We start from the raw sequence: 17,970 nt of genomic DNA, 5'->3' as shown, positions 1-17,970 counted from the left end.
CAAGGATCAGGGAGAATCCAGAAGTGGTACCTAGCCCCAAAACAAGTAAGAGCTGTAGTTCTCTGCTCCCAAGCCTTCCTACTATTATCTATTATCTTCTCCTGCATAATTTGTCATAATCTCTGACTCGTCAGGCCAATTAATCATGCTTCAGAAAAAATGAGATTTCTCACAAGGAGATTATCTGTCTCTGACAAACAAGGGATAATTCAATTAGCTTCCTTTTCTAAACATTTAGTAACTGGTTTTGGTAAATTAGTCCTTTTTGTAATTTAGCTATAATTTAGGAAGATTTAATATGTCATTAGGCACACTGAATTTTGTGTTAATATAACATTATGGCTGAGATTTTAATTGCCCCAGAGTCAGGAACTGTATACATAAATGGCTTGATTCCCACATGGAAGCAGCTGATAGGAAATGCATAGAGCTCCACAGAAATTCTCCTTCAAATCCCTTCTTTTAGTTAAGCACATGCTTAAGGACTCTGGAGAATAGGAGGCTTTCTCTGACTTGGATAAGAACTCCAAGAATGAAGTGTAAAAGATAAATATTCACATAGTTATTTGCAGAATTTCTACACACAACAGAAATGTATGGATTTAACTTGGATTTAACCCTCTTCACAGTTCTCGAAGTTCCTGTTTCCCATCCTGCAATTTGCTGGGAAAATCCCAGTATCTAACTGTAGTACCCAACTGTGGCCTGTCTGATGAGAATTTCTTCTGTTTCATTCTGGAAACAGGCCTTTTAGTCCTTTTGGACATTGCCAATTGATACTAATGTAATGGCATTAAAGAAGTCGATGCAACTACACGCTGAGAGTAAAAATCAGCGTCTTTCATGTTGGAGAAAAAAATCAAGAGAAAATCAAAGCAATTGAGCTGTATGAATGTTAAAAGACATAATGGAGAAGCAGATTTTAAAGCAATGTTAATTGCTCTACCACAGCAGGGTCAGCCAGACTTTGCCTGAGCTGGAAATGAAGGGTTAAAGCAGGCTGATCCCCACACACTGCTGGCTGCACATATAGATCCAGAGCTTCCTGGCTGCTCACTGGAACAGCTGAGCTCAGGGTATTTCCCAGTATAGACTAGTAACCTGCCCATGGCATGTCCTTACAGAGCTCATGTTTGACTGTTTGGATCCACCAAAAAGCCTTATGATTTGGAGAATCTCTTCTTTCAGAGAATTTTGGAGCTCAGGCCAAGGCAGTCTCCTCCCACCATGCAAACAGATTTGCCAATTTCTATCAGAACTTGATAAAAGATCAGAAGCCTCCAAAGCATTTACATTCCAGCATGCTTCATGAAGGCAAGCAGCTAGAAAAAGAGGATGCAAAACCCTGTTTCAAGGTTTTTCCCAGACTGGGACCCTCTCTAGATCTCTCTTTGCAGGTTACCTGATGCCTACTAAGATCCATGGCCTTTTTTAGCAAACATCAACCAAGCACATAACCAAACCTGTTGGGAAGCTGACTTCATTAGTTCTGTTTCTTTCCCTCACAGGACAAATCTGCTTACACTGAAAACACACATCTCCCAGCAGAAGTAGTCAGAAAATGGCCACAAGTGACACCAAGGCAGTCCAGCCCATCAGACTGGCACATGACAACTCTGTGGTAAACCACATTGATAAAAACACTAAGGTGGTTATCACAGACCTTTTTATCACAACCTTTCTGATTCTCAACTGAAATAATTGGTACCTGTTTACAGCCAAGTTGTCCAAGAAAAGCCTTAAAGCAGCACAATCTGATTCTCTACCTGCCTTGAAAACACTCACCACTGTCATAAAAGGGAGCTTATAGCTCGGTCAAAATGCCTTATGTTGTAACCACTCTGCCACCACACCTTCATTTAGAGAAAAATAAGAATTTTCCTCAATTTTATTTTAGATTTAAGATACTGCAGGACTCACCAGATGTCGTGCTGTTCACTAGTTTAAAGCCCTAAATTCATATTTGAAATAAATAGTATAAAACTGAAGCTTTTTCATGAGTTATTTCATGTGGTAATAGGAGGCATGATTCTGCACTCAGTTGTACACCAGCAAAGACTGGGAGTAACTTGATGGATTTACTGCAGGAAAGAGCAGTACAGACAGGAGGAGACTTCAGCCCATGTATTTTTTAATTTAAAATATTCCTATATTTAACTACAGTTCCAAACTCAATTCTTCTTGCTGTTAAGGGATTTCTTAGGCAAGAATTGAAGCCCAGCTGACCTCAGTGGGAATTTTGCCCAAGTAAACTTCCCATTGGAGTATGCAATACTCTTTGTATGCTCACAATCATAAGCTTTAGCAGAGACCAGACCCACATCTGAGAACTGTTTCATTAGCTCTCAAAGGTGACATTACTAACAGAGGTGAAGCTTTAAAAACTATTGGGACAGATTCCCTCTGTGCCTTTTTGGCCTGCACGGTGTCCATTAACACTCTGCAAGCAGCTGAGATGAATTCACAGCCCTGGGCTGCAGGGTGCCTTAAACACTTAATTTTCCTCCTCCACACTGCCACTGCAGGGCATAAAAGTGAGGGGTGGAAAGGTAAAAGTCCTGGGGAAAACGTGCTCACAGCATGTGTGCAGCTGTGCCTTTAAAAGCTGCTGGTATGAGACGTGTAGAAGGAAATGCTCAGTTCAGTGGTGCTCCATGCAGAACAATGCTGACACATTCAGAGATCACATTTACAGCCTGTCAGGCTCACAGGCTTGGCCTTAGCTCAGGACAAAGTACAGTATCAGGGAGAATCAAACTATTCTGCAGGAATGAATAATGGAAAGGGGGAAACTCTCTACTAGTGAAAAAAAACCCTCAGAGAAGACCTGCACAGTTTCTACAGCCACAATGAATGCTCTCAGAAGGATACTGGGCAGAAAGTCAATTTATTTCTGATAAAAGTTGGTTCTCAGTCACTTGAAGTTTTTATTAGTTTTCAATTAAGACAGCCAAGAGGCTCACAATGAAAATGGATTGCAGAACCTTAAGGAGGGACTGCATTCTGTGCAAAAATGGAGCAAGATTTTTTTAATGCAAGGGGAATGGAAAGTATTAAGGGAGCTTGTAACAGATCTAAGACTTGATAGATGAACATTTTTTCTGCTGGAGTGGGAAGGGAGGGGGTTGAGGGAGCATGGTAATTGACTAACCCTGATAAGAGCAGAGTTCACCACTGATGTGAAGACATACATACACAGAGAAGCCAGAGAGAGGATCATGAAAGACCCAGAAATAAACTCTGGCAAAGCATCTGGAATTTGACAAGCAAAGGAAGTCACCCAGACTTAACTGAAGCTTCCAGAGTGCAGGCTGCTATGATACTGTGGCCATGATAGCAGACAAATACACCATAAGTAAAGAAATAAAGACAGGACCTGCTCATGGCATTCAGAGTCCAAAACAACAGTGACTAGGCACACAAGCCAAAACCATGCCCAGAGCTTAAAACTAGATTAGAGCCATAATTCTGGATGAGATGGCAAGGAAGGCCTGGCAAGTCCAATGATGACAACATCAACACTGCTGCTTCTGGGGATATCTGGACAGCATGGCTATAAAACGTGATTTGGCTGCAGCTGTGGGCTGCTCAATAATATTCTGTGTTCTAAGATTTAGTGAAGAAGGAAAATCTTATGGCAGGTTTCAACATTCTAAGTCTGGTCAAGACACTCATCGGAGAAGGAGTGACCAAAACAACTAAAAAAAGCCTTAGTGACACTTTTGGAAAATCAGGATGCTCTCAAAGAGAGCTGAGCAGTGCTGAAAAGAATATTGCTTTAACACACAGGCTCCCAGGAAAGTTACTTTTGTAAAGAGAGGGCAAGCTTAGGCACATTTGTCTGGAAGGCAGAGAAGAAATAACAGTCCAGTTTTTGAACATTTGTTCTGGTTGCTGAAAGGGGCAAAACAGACAGTTCATGGAAAGCCAGAATATCCCTAAAGACAAATACTGATATGAGCAAAATCAAAGTAAAACTCAGGGCATTATAATTTTTAAATTTAAACTTCAAATCTGCTTTTGCATATCTTATTAATCCAGAGACTGTGCAGCATTTAAAAATGGAAATATCATTGCTAGAAAGAACTACAGATGCTAATAATTAGTGACACATTACTCACATTTCAGTGTAAAACAGATGTGAGTATTACTCTACAATGACTAATATAACATAGGCCTGTGACATATATATATATATATATATGTAAGCATAATATTTTCTGTGAGTCAGTGCTTTAAATATGGTTTTGATTTTGTTTACTTCCCTAAGTTCAGTGTCAGAGAAGGAAAGTATATTTGTTCCAGGCTAACAGATCAAAAGAAGCAGAGAAAGTCTCTGGGTATTATCAGAAACCCGTGTTTTGACAGTAGGCATTTTCAACTGGTGAGTGGAATGTTATGATCTCCAGCTTCACTCAAATTACTTCTTTTTAATGATAATACTTCCTTACTCTGAGGCTATACCACAAACAATTATGGAACATTTTGGAGCCTGCACTGTGTGCTATTACTTTCAAAAGATAGTATCCTGCTTCCTTTTTTTCCCTGTAATTTTTTTTTTTTTTTTTTTTTTTTTTTTTTTTTTTTTCAGAGCAGTGTTCGAAACACTCATTTTGGAAAATTACTTGCCTTTGCTGTGGGTCATATTATGGTCATTTAGCACTGTGATCATTCACTCTCTGACTAGCTTTTCAGAGTGTTGACTGCCTTTGCACTGAGGAGTCTGAATAACAAAAACAAATAAAGAAATCAGACTTCAAGAGCAGAATCACCAGCAGACATTTAACACAATACTACAAGGTACAACATACCTTATGTGCCAGTCGAGCAGAATTTAGATGCTCTCACTCACCCATCTGATTTAACTTTAGAGGTTTCCTAGATTCAAACACAGACTTCCATTAAAGACCAGCATGATGTCTGTTGTGAGTCCCAGAGAAGGAGGTGAGTTCTCCTTTTTCCCATCTGTGTCTCTCCACAGCCATTCAGACACACACAAACCTGGCAGCTGGTGAAGTCAGTCTCAGGTGTGGGACACCCTTCAGCTGTAACTCCCCAGCTGGAAGACTTTGCTCAATGTTTGCTGTGGACAACATACATTTTGATAAAATTGCAGCTCCAAGAAACTGCTCTGTTTTTGTAGATATTATCTCATAAACCCATGAAAAGCAAGTCAGCACTGCTTATTGGCTTTCCTCATCAACAATCCCCATCAGAAACTTCCATTGCCATTAATAATAAGTTTTGACAGACTTTAACCATCAGAATCAAAATAATCTATGCATAGGCTCTCCACAAAGAGAAGTTATGTTTTTTCAAACTGTGAAAATATTAAAACAAACAAACCAGCCAGCCCAGCACCAGAGCTTTGCCAATATCTGACTTAACATCAACAGAGTACACTTTGAATACCTTAGTGGGCGACAAAAATTATTTTTTCATTTTTCCAGGGTACAATCCAGAGTTCAAAGCTGCCTACCCCAAGCCATAGCGAATCATTCACACAGGTTTTCTGTCACTTAGAAAGTGCAGAGGAAAAGCCCTCTTAGTGTTGTACAGAGGAATTTGATGGAAGCTCACTTGTAATTCTGCCCACGTCCCAGCTGCCCTGCACAGACTATTGTTCCACATAGCCATGGAGCCAGCAAATCAGACCAGACACAGTCAAAAGGGATCTGGCTGCTACTTCACCACATCAAAATCACTAGTTTTTAATGGGTCAGGACCTCTTCTCTTCCATCAAACAATGGAAATAATTTGGCTCCTTTTGGAGCCTGCTGTTGAAACAGGTATTTTCTTCCTCTTTTAGGAGACAAATTTTGTCTATTTCCTTCTCATGTAAGGAGAGGAACATAGGAAAAAAATCAGATTCTTTTTTTAACAGGTAGTGCAAAACAACTTTGCAGACAGAAGAAATACAAGCTTATATGATGATATGACATCCCTACATCTTTTCCACGTGGCCCCAACAATGCTAAGAAAAATATATATTTTTGGTTAAGGGATGCATTCAAGCTTATGGTATGTGCAGTATGTGAGATGTGGCTTCTTTCTCTGCAAAGAATCATTCAACAAATGGCACCTGAACTTCTGTACTTTGAAAAAGAACAGATAACATTTTCTTTTGTTCCTTATTTTTATCTTCAAATGAAAGAAAAGGAAGAACACAATATTCAGTACCTGAGAGCTACATGAAAGAGATATCTTTAATGTGCTACAGCATCTCCCTCTTTTTCACTTAGATGCAGCATTGAGAAACATATGTCCTCATCTACAACATGAAAGACAATCTACTCTAAAATAGCCAGTATTTGAAGGACAGAAAACAAATATTTTGTTTATTCAAAGCTGAGTCAAAAATTCTTCAGAGAGATCATCTTAGAAACACAAGTGGATATTTGGATAAATACTTTTTCATTATTTCCTTGCTCAGCAGGAAACATAACCACTTATCTCATCCATAACTCCTCCTAAGGCTCATAGGTCGAAGTTCGACACTACTCAAACCCATATAGCACACAAAATTCGACTGAGTTTCTGATTAAACTGTCTCTTACAAAGGTATTTACTGGAAGAATTCCTAAGAAACAGCAGGCTTTTACTTCTGTTTTTAAGTTTAAAGGATCTGGTTTAAAATTAGCAGCTGCCAAAGCGTAGCGACACCATTCCTGACAACAGAGCAAAAGTGCAGCACATCTTCCAGGGACATTCCTGAGGTTAGGGAAGGATTCCCTGCTTTTCTGACAACAAACTCTGCACTGTGAGGATGTGCGTGGGTATTTTGTTTTCAGCCTGGAGTGCTTTAAAAAACTCAAAACTCAGAGTCACAGCATTTACTGTCCAAATAAGAAATTTGATCAAGGATTTATTATCCTTAAGCAAAGAAGAAACAGAAGAAACTCTTGGTGGAAAATGGTAGAAAATGGAAATCAGAGGGCAAGAGTCTATCTATCTCCAAGAAGGACAAAGCAGGTCAGAGACAAAATGTTGTTATTCCTTGGGATATGAAGACTTTAAATGTTTTTGTTCTGTGGTGTGTTCAAAGATTTAGTATTTCTTCTAAAGGAGAAAACATACAGAAAGCATAAAGCAGTCTAAAAAAAACCCCAAAAAAACAAAAACAAAAACAACCCAAAAAACAAACAAAAAAACCAAACAAAACCACCAAGGCTAGAAGAGCTCTTTAGATCTCATTTAGGCCAACTTTCTTCCCTTTAATTCACCTTCACCCAAACCTTGCATTCCACAGCCATTCAATTCTTTGCTTGGACACTACTTAAATCTTTCTCAAGCCAGGTGACTGGGTAAGGGCAGATCAGAAATATCAGGAAGGGGGAAGGGGTGCATTTCATGTAATATTTCTTGTTTTTGAAGAGAAGCAGGTAGGTAAAAAGAATTTATGTGGAAGCATTTATTCTTAAGATACATCAAGGCTAACTGTGCTACTTTGGAATATTTGTTGAAGAGATGTTTGAAAACTTAGGACAATAAATCCAAGCATAACCCAACAAACCTGAGACAAGTACACTACCCCTTCTGACTTTAGCTCACTGCTTTTGTAGTGTGACTTTCCAAGAGCCATGTAGCAGCTGTTTGACCATCCCTGTGTGGCTACAGTGATTGTTTAATGATCAGCTTCACCTTAAAATGTTCTCCCTCCCACCAAGCTTTATTCCATCAGAAATCACATCTGGCACCATGGATGCCACACTGCCACCCTGTCAGAGAAGGGATGCACTGGGAAACTTCTGTCTCCTCACCCAGAACTAAGTGACAAAGGAGCACATTGAGTGGTTGGGTGAGATCAGTGAGGCTCTGAGACACATCTTGCTGAGACAGCACATGCTGCAAACCATACAGAGCTGGAAAAGTCTCCTGGGAACACAGTACTGTGTGTTTGCCCTGCCCTTAAGTATTTGTTTATTCCAGCCACAGTCAGAAAAAGGGCACTGAGCCAGAAGGATCATTGCTTTGTCTCAGTAGAGTCATCCTTGTATCAGTCAGTCTCTCAGAAAAAAGGTCCAGAGAAAAATTATGGACACAAAATCCATATAAAATACGGTGCTAACACAGGTTGTATGGAAAGCACAGACTGAATTTCATGAAACATGAGACTTCACAGATAAACCATATCCTGCAGCCTTTCAGAGAGACTTGTCCTTCCCCAAACCTGTCTGCAATACTTATCTGGGGAGGAAGGCAAGCAGAACAGGTGATAGCACAGTGCATTGCCAGGACAGCTCTCACTGGCTCTGTGGTTCTGGCCTGTGCCCTCTCTGAGCTGAGCAGAGTGGGATCAGCAAGCTCACAGGGGGTAGCTTGAAGTCCTGTCAGTAATGTTTTAACTGGAACAGGTCCTAACGAGAATGCATAGACAGAACATACCAATGCACTGAAAAGCCTTTGAAATCCACCTTAGCATGACATTTGCCCATCTACTGTCAGAAAAAAGGCCAGCTAGAAGTGACATTTCAATATTTTTGGAGAACAGAACTAGAGCAGCAATGGACTTTTTAGTGGTTCCCAAATGACACTGCCACCTACCTCTATGAAGCTGACACTGCTATATACAACTACACAAAGCTGGAACTGTGTCTTTGTACACAACAATCACAGTAAGACTGTTCAACTCTTGCACACACCTAACTATGCAGGAAGTACACCTGACAATCTCTCTAAACACTCTTGCAAAACACCCACAGGTCTCATTTATTTTCTCAGGATTAGCAGTGCCCTGAAAATTGGAATGATCAAACTTGAAGCAAAAGCTAAGAAAAACACACTAAATCCCCTGTGCTTTTGTGCAGTCCCAAACATAATCATAAAAGTAATAACAAAAGCAAGTTTCCTGTACCAAAACAAAATGTGCTTTTATTTGAAGAAAGAAAAAATGAAAAATACATTACGGCCTCAATAGTAAGGATTTCACTTCTCCATGAAAGTATGGCTGCACAAAACCTCAGACCCTACCCAGATACATCAGTATCATTCCTTCACAACCCTGAAAGAAAAAAAGGAAAAGGGAATGGAAGAAGGGGGAAAGGAAATCTTCAGTTAACATCATCACTCTATCTATCTAGACATTTTCCAATCAGTCAGAAATAAATGACCACAAGAAAAATATGATCAAACACTGCATGATGTTCAGAGACCTAAAATGTATGATGTTTGCAATTTGGAAACTCTTACATAGTGTTTTTTCTGTTGACAAGGAGTTGGGTTCACAAACCAGTATTTTCCTCATGCTGGTCCACCAAATAGCCACAGAAAAATACCAGGGGCAGAACTACATTGCTCAGTTCTGGATTGCTACAGTTCAAAGGTAACTTGGCCCATTAAAGGTATAGGAAAGTTTGGATGCAGATCCAGACACCCTCCATGCTTGGAAACATTGAATCAGTTTGGATTTTATCCATCACTAATCACTGAACATTCATTTTTAATTAGGATTCCTTGGGCCATGGGTGCTACCATGGATTCTGAAAAAGATGTGCCCATGTCTCTGATGGGAGGTTCCAGGCAGGCAGAGAGCATCTTTGCACACTTCTGCATGAGGTGTGAAACGGTGATAAGCTTTAATTGCCCTGAAAGATGATGTCCAGGTGAAAGATGAAAAGTTCAGAGAGACAATTTATTGCTGCAGGTGGGGAGCAAACTCCCATATATCACTCAGAACAAGCGTAGCTCTCCTTAACAGCATATCAGGTATGAAAGCAGGAGCCCACCCCAGCCCATCAACACAAGGTGAGAGCTGCAGCCTTGAGAAAACCGTTTTTGCAAGCTAGAGCCCAGCCAAAGCACCCAGTGTGATTGCAGTGGATGCCACTGTCCCTCTGCCACACTGCAACAGTACTGTAAGGACAAGCCACAATCCTGCTCACAGGAATCCGGCAGCAGATTCTGGAGACAGATTTGGGAATAAAAGTAACACCTTCCAAAGAAAGAAGGCAGGTTAAGAGCAGCCAGAGAGGGAGAACAGGACAGCAAAAGCCAAGAGATTTTTGTGGTTACCTCTCCTGACAGACGTGACTTTGCAGAGAGGCAAAGGGGATTTGCACAGCAGGTCTCACCCCGAGCGACTAAAGCTGATGATTTCAATAACAGTGCCCCAGGGAGAGAGGGGCTCCAGGCTCTGCAAACAGTCAGTCTGCGCTCTGTCAGCTGCACTGGAGTGCTGAGTAGGCACTTTTCTCCTCAGAGCAGACCCGTTCAGCAGGAAACGAGGCCACATACGTGCTGCCAGAGCTGAGAAAGCTGTATCCTGCGGGTCAGAGGCTCTGCTCGCGTGTGTCAGCACACTGCCAGAGCAGCACAGGGACCTGCACTGTCTCACAGAGAGAGCTGTGCCCCCAGCCTGGGGGAGAAACAGGGAATTGACTGCATCTTCCCTCGGCCTTTGGGATTTTTGGTGCTTGGGGAAACTGTGATGGTATCAGGTAAGAGACATAAAAAATCTTGAAAAAACATTTTACAAAAGCAGAAACATCTCAGCAGCAACAAGTGTTGGAAGGGATATAAGATTTTTACAGTGAAGAAAAGCAAATCATACACTTGTCAGCTTTCATGCTTGCCCCAGTTCCAATAGCAACCCTTCCAACAGAGCAACAAAGGAAGGTTGCATTTCACCCACCTGCAGCCCAGAGGTGGAAACTGATTTGTAAAAAGTCAGCCTAGATCACTTTTAGAAGTACCTTTGAAACTTTAGAATATATATCCTTTTAAGAATAAGAATCACTTCCCATGTTTTTATGTCGTTGAAGAAGTCTAAAGACAGAGCAGTAAAAGTGATTTTACACAACAGACAGAACCCACAACACAGAGGGAATTGTCAAAAGTACAGAGATCACAAGCTCAAACCAGAAAAAGTATGTTTTCAGTAAACTGTCAGACACGAGAAATTTCAGAAGTCCAGATGTGCCTTTGACTCTTCTGTCTTCTACCATAGGCAAATATAATGCCTTCTCCCCAGTTAAATGCTCTAGTTCTGTCCCAAAGCTTGTTAGGGCTCTTGATGCAATTAAAGCTGTTGGTGCAAACAGGAATGGGGATTGTTGGCAAACAACAAACACTGATACTGATTCTCACAGTGCATCTTTCAGCTCTAAAAGGACCAAGCACTCACGTGAGACCTTAGGTAGCCCTTACTGATGTCTTTACACCAGTATTTTGTACACAACTTTAAAAGATTAGTGGGCTAAAGGAATTTATGAGACACATGGAGTGAGGCATGAATGAGCCTAGCAGGTCTATATAAGAAGGTTTAAGATGTCCATCGAGCCTAATATTATCTCTCAAGCAATGGCAAGGAGTAGATGCTTTGGAAGGGTATCCAAAATCAGTCATCCTTGGTTTCCTCTCTATTGGCAGTCCAAGGACTTCCTGAAATGGAGTTTCCATTAGGACAATCAAACTACATAATTGCTGATGGTAGAATATTTTTGTCAATTTGTCTGTTTGTTTTTGAATTAGCTTATCTCTGATAGCATTTCCTTTTGCTGTGTTAAAGGAGTAGATTTGAATCTACAAATTTTAATCACCTCCCCAGGCAGTGTAAATCTCAAAAATTGCTTCTGCTTCCTCAAGTCTGCTGATTGTTCTGTGCATAATCCAGACCTGCCACTCTCTTGTGAGAAGTGTTTGCTGTATGGACACAAAAATCTCTCCCTGGAGGAAACAAATTATAAGATTTTAAAGGCACTTTTCAGTCTCATATGGACCAGATTTAGCACCCACTAAATTATCTGCAATGCTTACAAGCAGACATGTATTATCCTGTCGAAGTGATTATTAGGAGGGGGGTGGAGTAGCTAAATCTGTACTAATTGCCCTATCCAGGGAATACCAATGTGTTTGTATCATCCATGCTTCATGCAACCTGAATATATAACCCATCATACCTGCTGGCAGAAGTATTAAATCCATTTCTGGGAGATTTGTAGGCTTTCAAGTGATAAACATTTCAAAAGGAGCACAGGGGAAAGATGGGAACGGACTGCAAGGGTGCAACTTCCCATTCTGACCTAGTGCTGTAGTACCATTTGTGAAGACAAGGATAGTAACCTTGGGGTGGTGCACCTTAAGCTACTACATCAATTAATTCAGGATGGTTTTAGAGGTTGATTGTCAGTGGTCAGTAGGTGCTGTCACAGCAGAGGGCAAGCACCAGAGCACTGTATGCAATGTCCTGGCACAGGTATCCTAAATGCCTGCAGCGTTCATCCCCATGCCTGCCGATGGGCTGCTCCTGCCTGCCAAACCTTGCACCAGGCAACCACCACCTGAACCCACGGAATGGGAGATAATCTTAACTAGAACTGCCAGGGAATGATGCTCGTGATCCACTTATGAATGGGATGAGTGGAATGGGCAGGAGGGCCTGCAGAATTACCAACACGTCCAGGAAACCTGAGAGGATGCCTTCCCCATCCCACAGCATCCAGCTGCCGGGCTGCCTCACCTGCTGCTACAGAGGTTTTATGTACTCGGGGAGAGAGGGAGTTTCTCATTTCCCATCGGCACAGATCCGTGTCCTTTGGGCAAGGTGTCTGTGTATGTGCAGAGAGGATCCCGGAGGCTAGAGATGGAGCATCCCTAATGCCACCCCACAATGGTGCGGACAGGGAAAGGGGGCGACAAAAAGCGGAGGAGTTGAAGGGCAGCAGGACGCCGCGAAGCGCAAAGGAGTAGGGAGGGAAGGAAGAAAGCGTAAAAAAAAAAAAAAAAAAAAAAAAAAAAAAAAAAAAAAAAAAGGAGGAGAAAGGGGAGGAGATGAAAAGCAAGGGGAGAAGGGAGGACCGGGCGGGGAGGAGGCGAGAGGCCGGGGAGGAGAGGAGGGAGGCAGCTCGGCAGAGGGGACGGGACGGGACCGGCGCCCCGCGGGCCATGCGCCTCCTGGCTACGGCGCTGGCCGCCCTCCTGGCCACGGCCTCGGCCCCAGGTAAGCGGCACCGACCCTCCCTCGGCCCGCCGGGACCCCGGCCCCGCCTCAGGCAGCCCGGCCCGCCGCCGCGGAGCGGGCCCGGGACCCTGCACCGGGCCGGGGCAGCACGGGGCTGGAGCCACAGCCGGGCTGGAGCCACAGCCGGGCTGGGGCCAGAGCCGGGGTCGGGGCAGCACCGGGCTGTAGCCAGAGCCGGGGTCGGGGCCGGAGCTGGGTCCCCACCCGGGGCTCCCCTCAGCCCGCCGGCCCTGCCCCGCTCCCCCCCGGCTCCCGGCAGCAGCGCTCCTTCGCAGCGATCGGATCCTCTTTAGAAAAGAAACCCCTTTCCATGCGATTTCATGGAGATAGGTCCGGGGCCGTCTTGTGTGCCAGGCAAAGCTGGCGCAAAGGGAGATTTGGCATTTTTTTTCCCACAGGTGCCGTTGGCATCAGGTGGAAATGGAACCTGTAGGTATCTTGTAAAAAGCGTCCTCTCTTTAAGATCTTTACAGCTCCAAAAACACAGGTGTGTTGGACGGCATTGTGTGTCCTGAAGCTGCAGAACAGACGCAGTCTGGATCTGAACTTCAGGTGCAGCGAGCTTACAGGCGTGGGGAAGCCTGGCTCCTTCAAGGCTAATGAAAGAGCTGAGTTTGAGCTCCGCTGCAGAAGGGCTGGAGGTGGTGGAGGCAGAGGTTTGGTTCAAGTCCATCTTCAGTCAATGCAGAAGCTTTCTCTGAGGGAGAGCCTCTGACTTGTGAAACTTGCAGACAGATCTGTTCAACTGAAAACAGCTGCTTGATTTTTGGTGCTCTTGCTTGCCAGCTCCTAATTATTTTCATTTAAACAAAGAGTTTTGCTTCTTCCTGGCTCATCTGCTCTTTTTAATTGTAAAGAAACCAAACTAGAGCAGGCTTTGACAGTAGCAGAGCTTCACTGAACAAACTACAACACACATAAAAGCCATCCCATAGCTTCTGGTCGTGCAAAGCTGAGATCAGAAGGTCGCCTGCCCCTCTAGTCCCCCAGATGTGTCCTTGCAGCCCTGGAGGCTGGGGTGTAGATTATCCATGGAGGAAGGAAGATAGGCCATTTACAAGACTATTAGTATACAACACTATGAGTTAGTGTGCAACACTAAACCTGGATTGTGAGCAGTTGTGCACAGGAACAACTCCACTCTTATCTCAGCCGAAGTAATTGGGGCTCTCCCCCAAAACCACAGCTATGCTGAAATTGCTCACCACATGTAATGACCCAATAGCCACTGTAAGTCCTTTTGCACTGTTCCAGTACTCACAAGGGAGAGGCCCTGGCATAAACAAGTTTCTGGGTGCTAGAAGTGTAGTTTGGTACTCCTGACAGTGATGTTAAAGTATTTTGCTATGTAACATGGCAGACAGCAAAGTCCAAATCTAGCTAATTCTTGGACTTATTTGTGTAAGCTTAAGTGGACTGTTTTCAAAGTGGGATTTTTTATAACAGAGCTTGGGCAACAGTCACCTTTCCTGACTCCCCACAGGCTACTGAGAAATGCTGGTGAAACATACCAGAGAAGCAAACAGCTGAAATGTTGGGATGGGAGCAACTAAGCAAGCTCATTACAGAAAGGAGAGAAGTTTGATGGTTAAGCACACTGCAAAGAAATCACCATCTCTGACTCTTTCTCCTCCCCCTTTCTATAAATAATTTCCCTTTCCAAGCAGAAACAAGACTGAAACTTTTGTGGTGAGCTCCACCTGAACGGCTACATCGTACTGTGCTGGGAAGGCAGAAGAAGAAAACAGTAATTCCTTGCTTGAAACAGCAATCTGAAGTCTAGAAATTCAGTGCTGTGTTGGCACACAAGCCTGCTCTTAAGTTGTGAAGTCTCCTGCTCTTGGCAAGGAGCCCATTACAAGGGTAAACCTCATGTTGGGGCTGACCAGTGCCTGCTAAAGACAGGAGGAACATGTCCACTAGTGTCTGGGAGCCTTGAATGAGGGTTTTCCTTTCCACAAAGGAGGTAAATAAACTCTCCTTCAGAATCCACTGTTCCTCCTCCAATGGCAGTAGGAGGATAAAGTCAAATGGATACTGTTTTTCTGCTTTATATAAAGGATCTCCCCACCCTGTTGAGCATGAGCTGATGCCATGGTAAAAGCAATGTGAGATTTCCAAAACTCTCCCCATTGCTGTACTTGTGCAGCTGCACCAGTGGGAGCCACAGAGGGAACATAAGGAGATAGGTTTCCACTGATCAGAAAGATGAAGGATGCAAAATTTGATATGCCCCTATAAAAGGGCATGTCCCCAGAGGAAAAGTAGAAGCCTTAGGTATAAAATACCAATGTTTGTATGAGTGTAAACAGCTAGGAAGGGATCAGAGTCTCTATGTACAATGCTGCTTTATCTTCTCACAGAGGTTTCCATCATCACCATATCTGACTTCCTCTGTATTTTCTCTTGGGTACATCTTGGCACTATGTTTTGCCTCGTTTGGAATTAAGCAATGAGCTCTTTTGCCTTTTATTTTGAGACTGTTTCACAATTACTCCTAGCCAGCTTTTTCAAAAAAGAAATTCACATATCAGGAAAATGACATAATTGTTTTTCTTTACAGTTTTCACGACATGTTCATAATCTCAGTAGAAAAAATGTCTGTGTTTTTCATTTACCCAAACCATAATTTTTTAAATGATCTATTAAACATTTGTTGCCTAAGTGTGTTTGAGGATCCCAAAAAGTGTTGAAAATGTCAAGATTATTTCTTATATACTAAGCAGCACAACCTTCAAAATTTAATCTTATTTTGATGGCAGAGACAGCCATTTACTGGCTTCCCCTCTGCTGGTTAGGCACCAAGGCCTGTAAGTCCACAGAGTAATAACTGAAGTTTCATGCCTGGAAAGCTTTTTGGTAGGATTTGGAAAGATTTTGGTAGGATAGCCTTGATTTTGAATTTCAATGTCCTGTTCTACTTCTGTGCTTTCTACAATCTAAAATAACCTCTTTCTTTGGCATTTACATGAATGCAGACACAAACATAATGCACTAATAATTTTATCAATAACCTCTTCCAAGTTTAGCTGCAGTTTCTGCAAGAAATTTTTTCTGAAAAAGCCAAACTGTTCCTTATACAAAATATTTTCTTTATGACAAAAAAAATGCCTACTTGGAATAAACATACCATTCAGTAGAGATTTTGACTGAAGTGGCACAAAATAATTATCATACTATTAATTTTCTGAATTCTTCTCAACTATTTGCAATGCAACTTCTTTAATTTAGTGGATTTACTGTAAGTAAGGTAATATAATTCACTGCTTCATTTCACTGCTTCACTGGGACCATAAAACCAGTGTCTTTGTCTCCAAAACTCCTTCAGAAATAGAATGGAAATACTTTACTTGCTTGTTTTGAAGATAAATATATGTTTGTGTTTCAGGAGCTGATGTCAGACAATAGTCTCTGCCAAAACGCTCATCCCCTTTGTTAAAATGTTCCTTGCTGATGTGCTAGAAAAGTGTCCAGAAATGAAAAAATCATTCTCCCAGAGTTGCAATTCTCATTAGTGTTTGAGTACAGTGCAGTGCTCACATAACAGGAAGTTCACAGTTTAGAGGACATTTCATGCTTTGCAGAGTGCTTTGCAGGGAGTGCTTGCTCACTGCTGGAATATGGTTCTCTCTCCAGTGGATGCCCTCACACCGGTAGATTACACATCACAAGTCATTTAGGGAGCACATTGCCACAATACACCATTGGTCAAAAATAGATCACTCTCTGATGTGACTAATCAGGACATTCTTAATGTGCATTGGGAAGGAAATAAAATGAGTGTTGATTCCCACGCCTCTGAAAATCAGTCCGGTATAAATCAGTTAGGTCAGGAAAGGGAAATCTTCCTCTAATGAACAGCTGTGGACACTTTTTTCAGCCTTCACCTATACTGGCTATTATTGGAAGTAAAGCAGAGAGACAAAGAGCTGGTCTAAGTGATGGTTTAGGATGAAGAACATTAAAGACAATCAGAAATTAATGGAACAATGGAATAATCATTTGATCTCATGTCATATTTTTCATACTAATAATGTCAGATCTGTTTGAATTTGTAGTCAGAAAAAATAGTCTGATGAATTTAACCCAGGTTTGAGATGACCATTTGATTATGAAAAGGAGAACATTACTTAAACAGAGGACATGGGAAACTGTAGGATATAGAGAATTCAGTGGTCTGCCTGTGATAATCTAGGGAACAGTATGATGTAAGGTCTGCACAAATGATGTCTGAAAGAATTAGACAGAAGCATGCACATTGAAATTGTGACCTTGTCAAATCAGCAGAAGACGAGGACAGGACATGGGAAAAACTGAGGATGGGGTAACAGAAGTGGAGAGAAGTTAGTACAGCAAAGTCACATACTTGAGGATTAGTAAGAATTTCTTCAGCACCTTGATAACTGAACTGCAAATGACAAGGGAAAACACCCAAGTATGCTATTTATTTATAACCTGACATATAATCACACATGAAAGTATCGTGAAAAAGGACAAGATAATTCAGGGATATACCAGGCAAGGTATATCACAGTCAGATTTGGGAAGTACTGTGAGTATTCCATAGATCACTGGAGAACTTCTTTCCAGACAGTGCCTATAACTGCAGTCAATTCCATTAAAAAAATTAATTGCAATCAAATCCAAAATCTAAACTAACCAATGCAGAGAAGGGCTGTTAGGGTGAATAGAGAAGACACTACTTTACTAGAGAAGACTAAAGGAGCTTGTCTTCTTTAGCTCAACAAAGAAAAGGCTGAGGCCAGATAATTGCTTTGTATAAGGAGTCAGGAAGTAAGCTCTAGAGAAGAAAATGCTATTTTAGGCTTAAAGCTGGGACAGGAACAAATGAGCATAAACTGGCTATTGAAACCATTTAGCCTGGAAATCCTAAGTAGGATGAAAGCTGTCAGAAGAGCTGGTCACAGAACAGCTTTCCAAAACTTTTCAGACTGATGAAAGATTGGTCCTGTGACAGTAGCAAGGTCTCCATGTCAGCTCTAGGATATTGA

The 17,970-nt window shown here is 42.1% G+C and overlaps 1 protein-coding gene across 1 annotated transcript in view; it reads left to right on the top strand.

Annotated features, from left to right (window-relative positions):
• The first annotated feature begins 12,818 nt into the window (after positions 1–12,818).
• Positions 12,819–17,970, top strand: part of VSTM4 (V-set and transmembrane domain containing 4) — a 31,806-nt gene continuing 26,654 nt past the window's right edge. Inside the window, exon 1 of the mRNA XM_079312022.1 lies at positions 12,819–12,937. Coding sequence (XP_079168148.1) covers positions 12,883–12,937 — 55 coding nt within the window. The 5' untranslated portion in view covers positions 12,819–12,882. The remainder of the gene's footprint in view (positions 12,938–17,970) is intronic.

This window comes from Erithacus rubecula, assembly GCF_903797595.1.
Source record: "Erithacus rubecula genome assembly, chromosome: 9".
Lineage (NCBI taxonomy): Eukaryota > Metazoa > Chordata > Aves > Passeriformes > Muscicapidae > Erithacus > Erithacus rubecula.
Note: the sequence above shows the minus strand (reverse complement) of the source record. Positions and strands in the feature narration are given on the sequence as shown.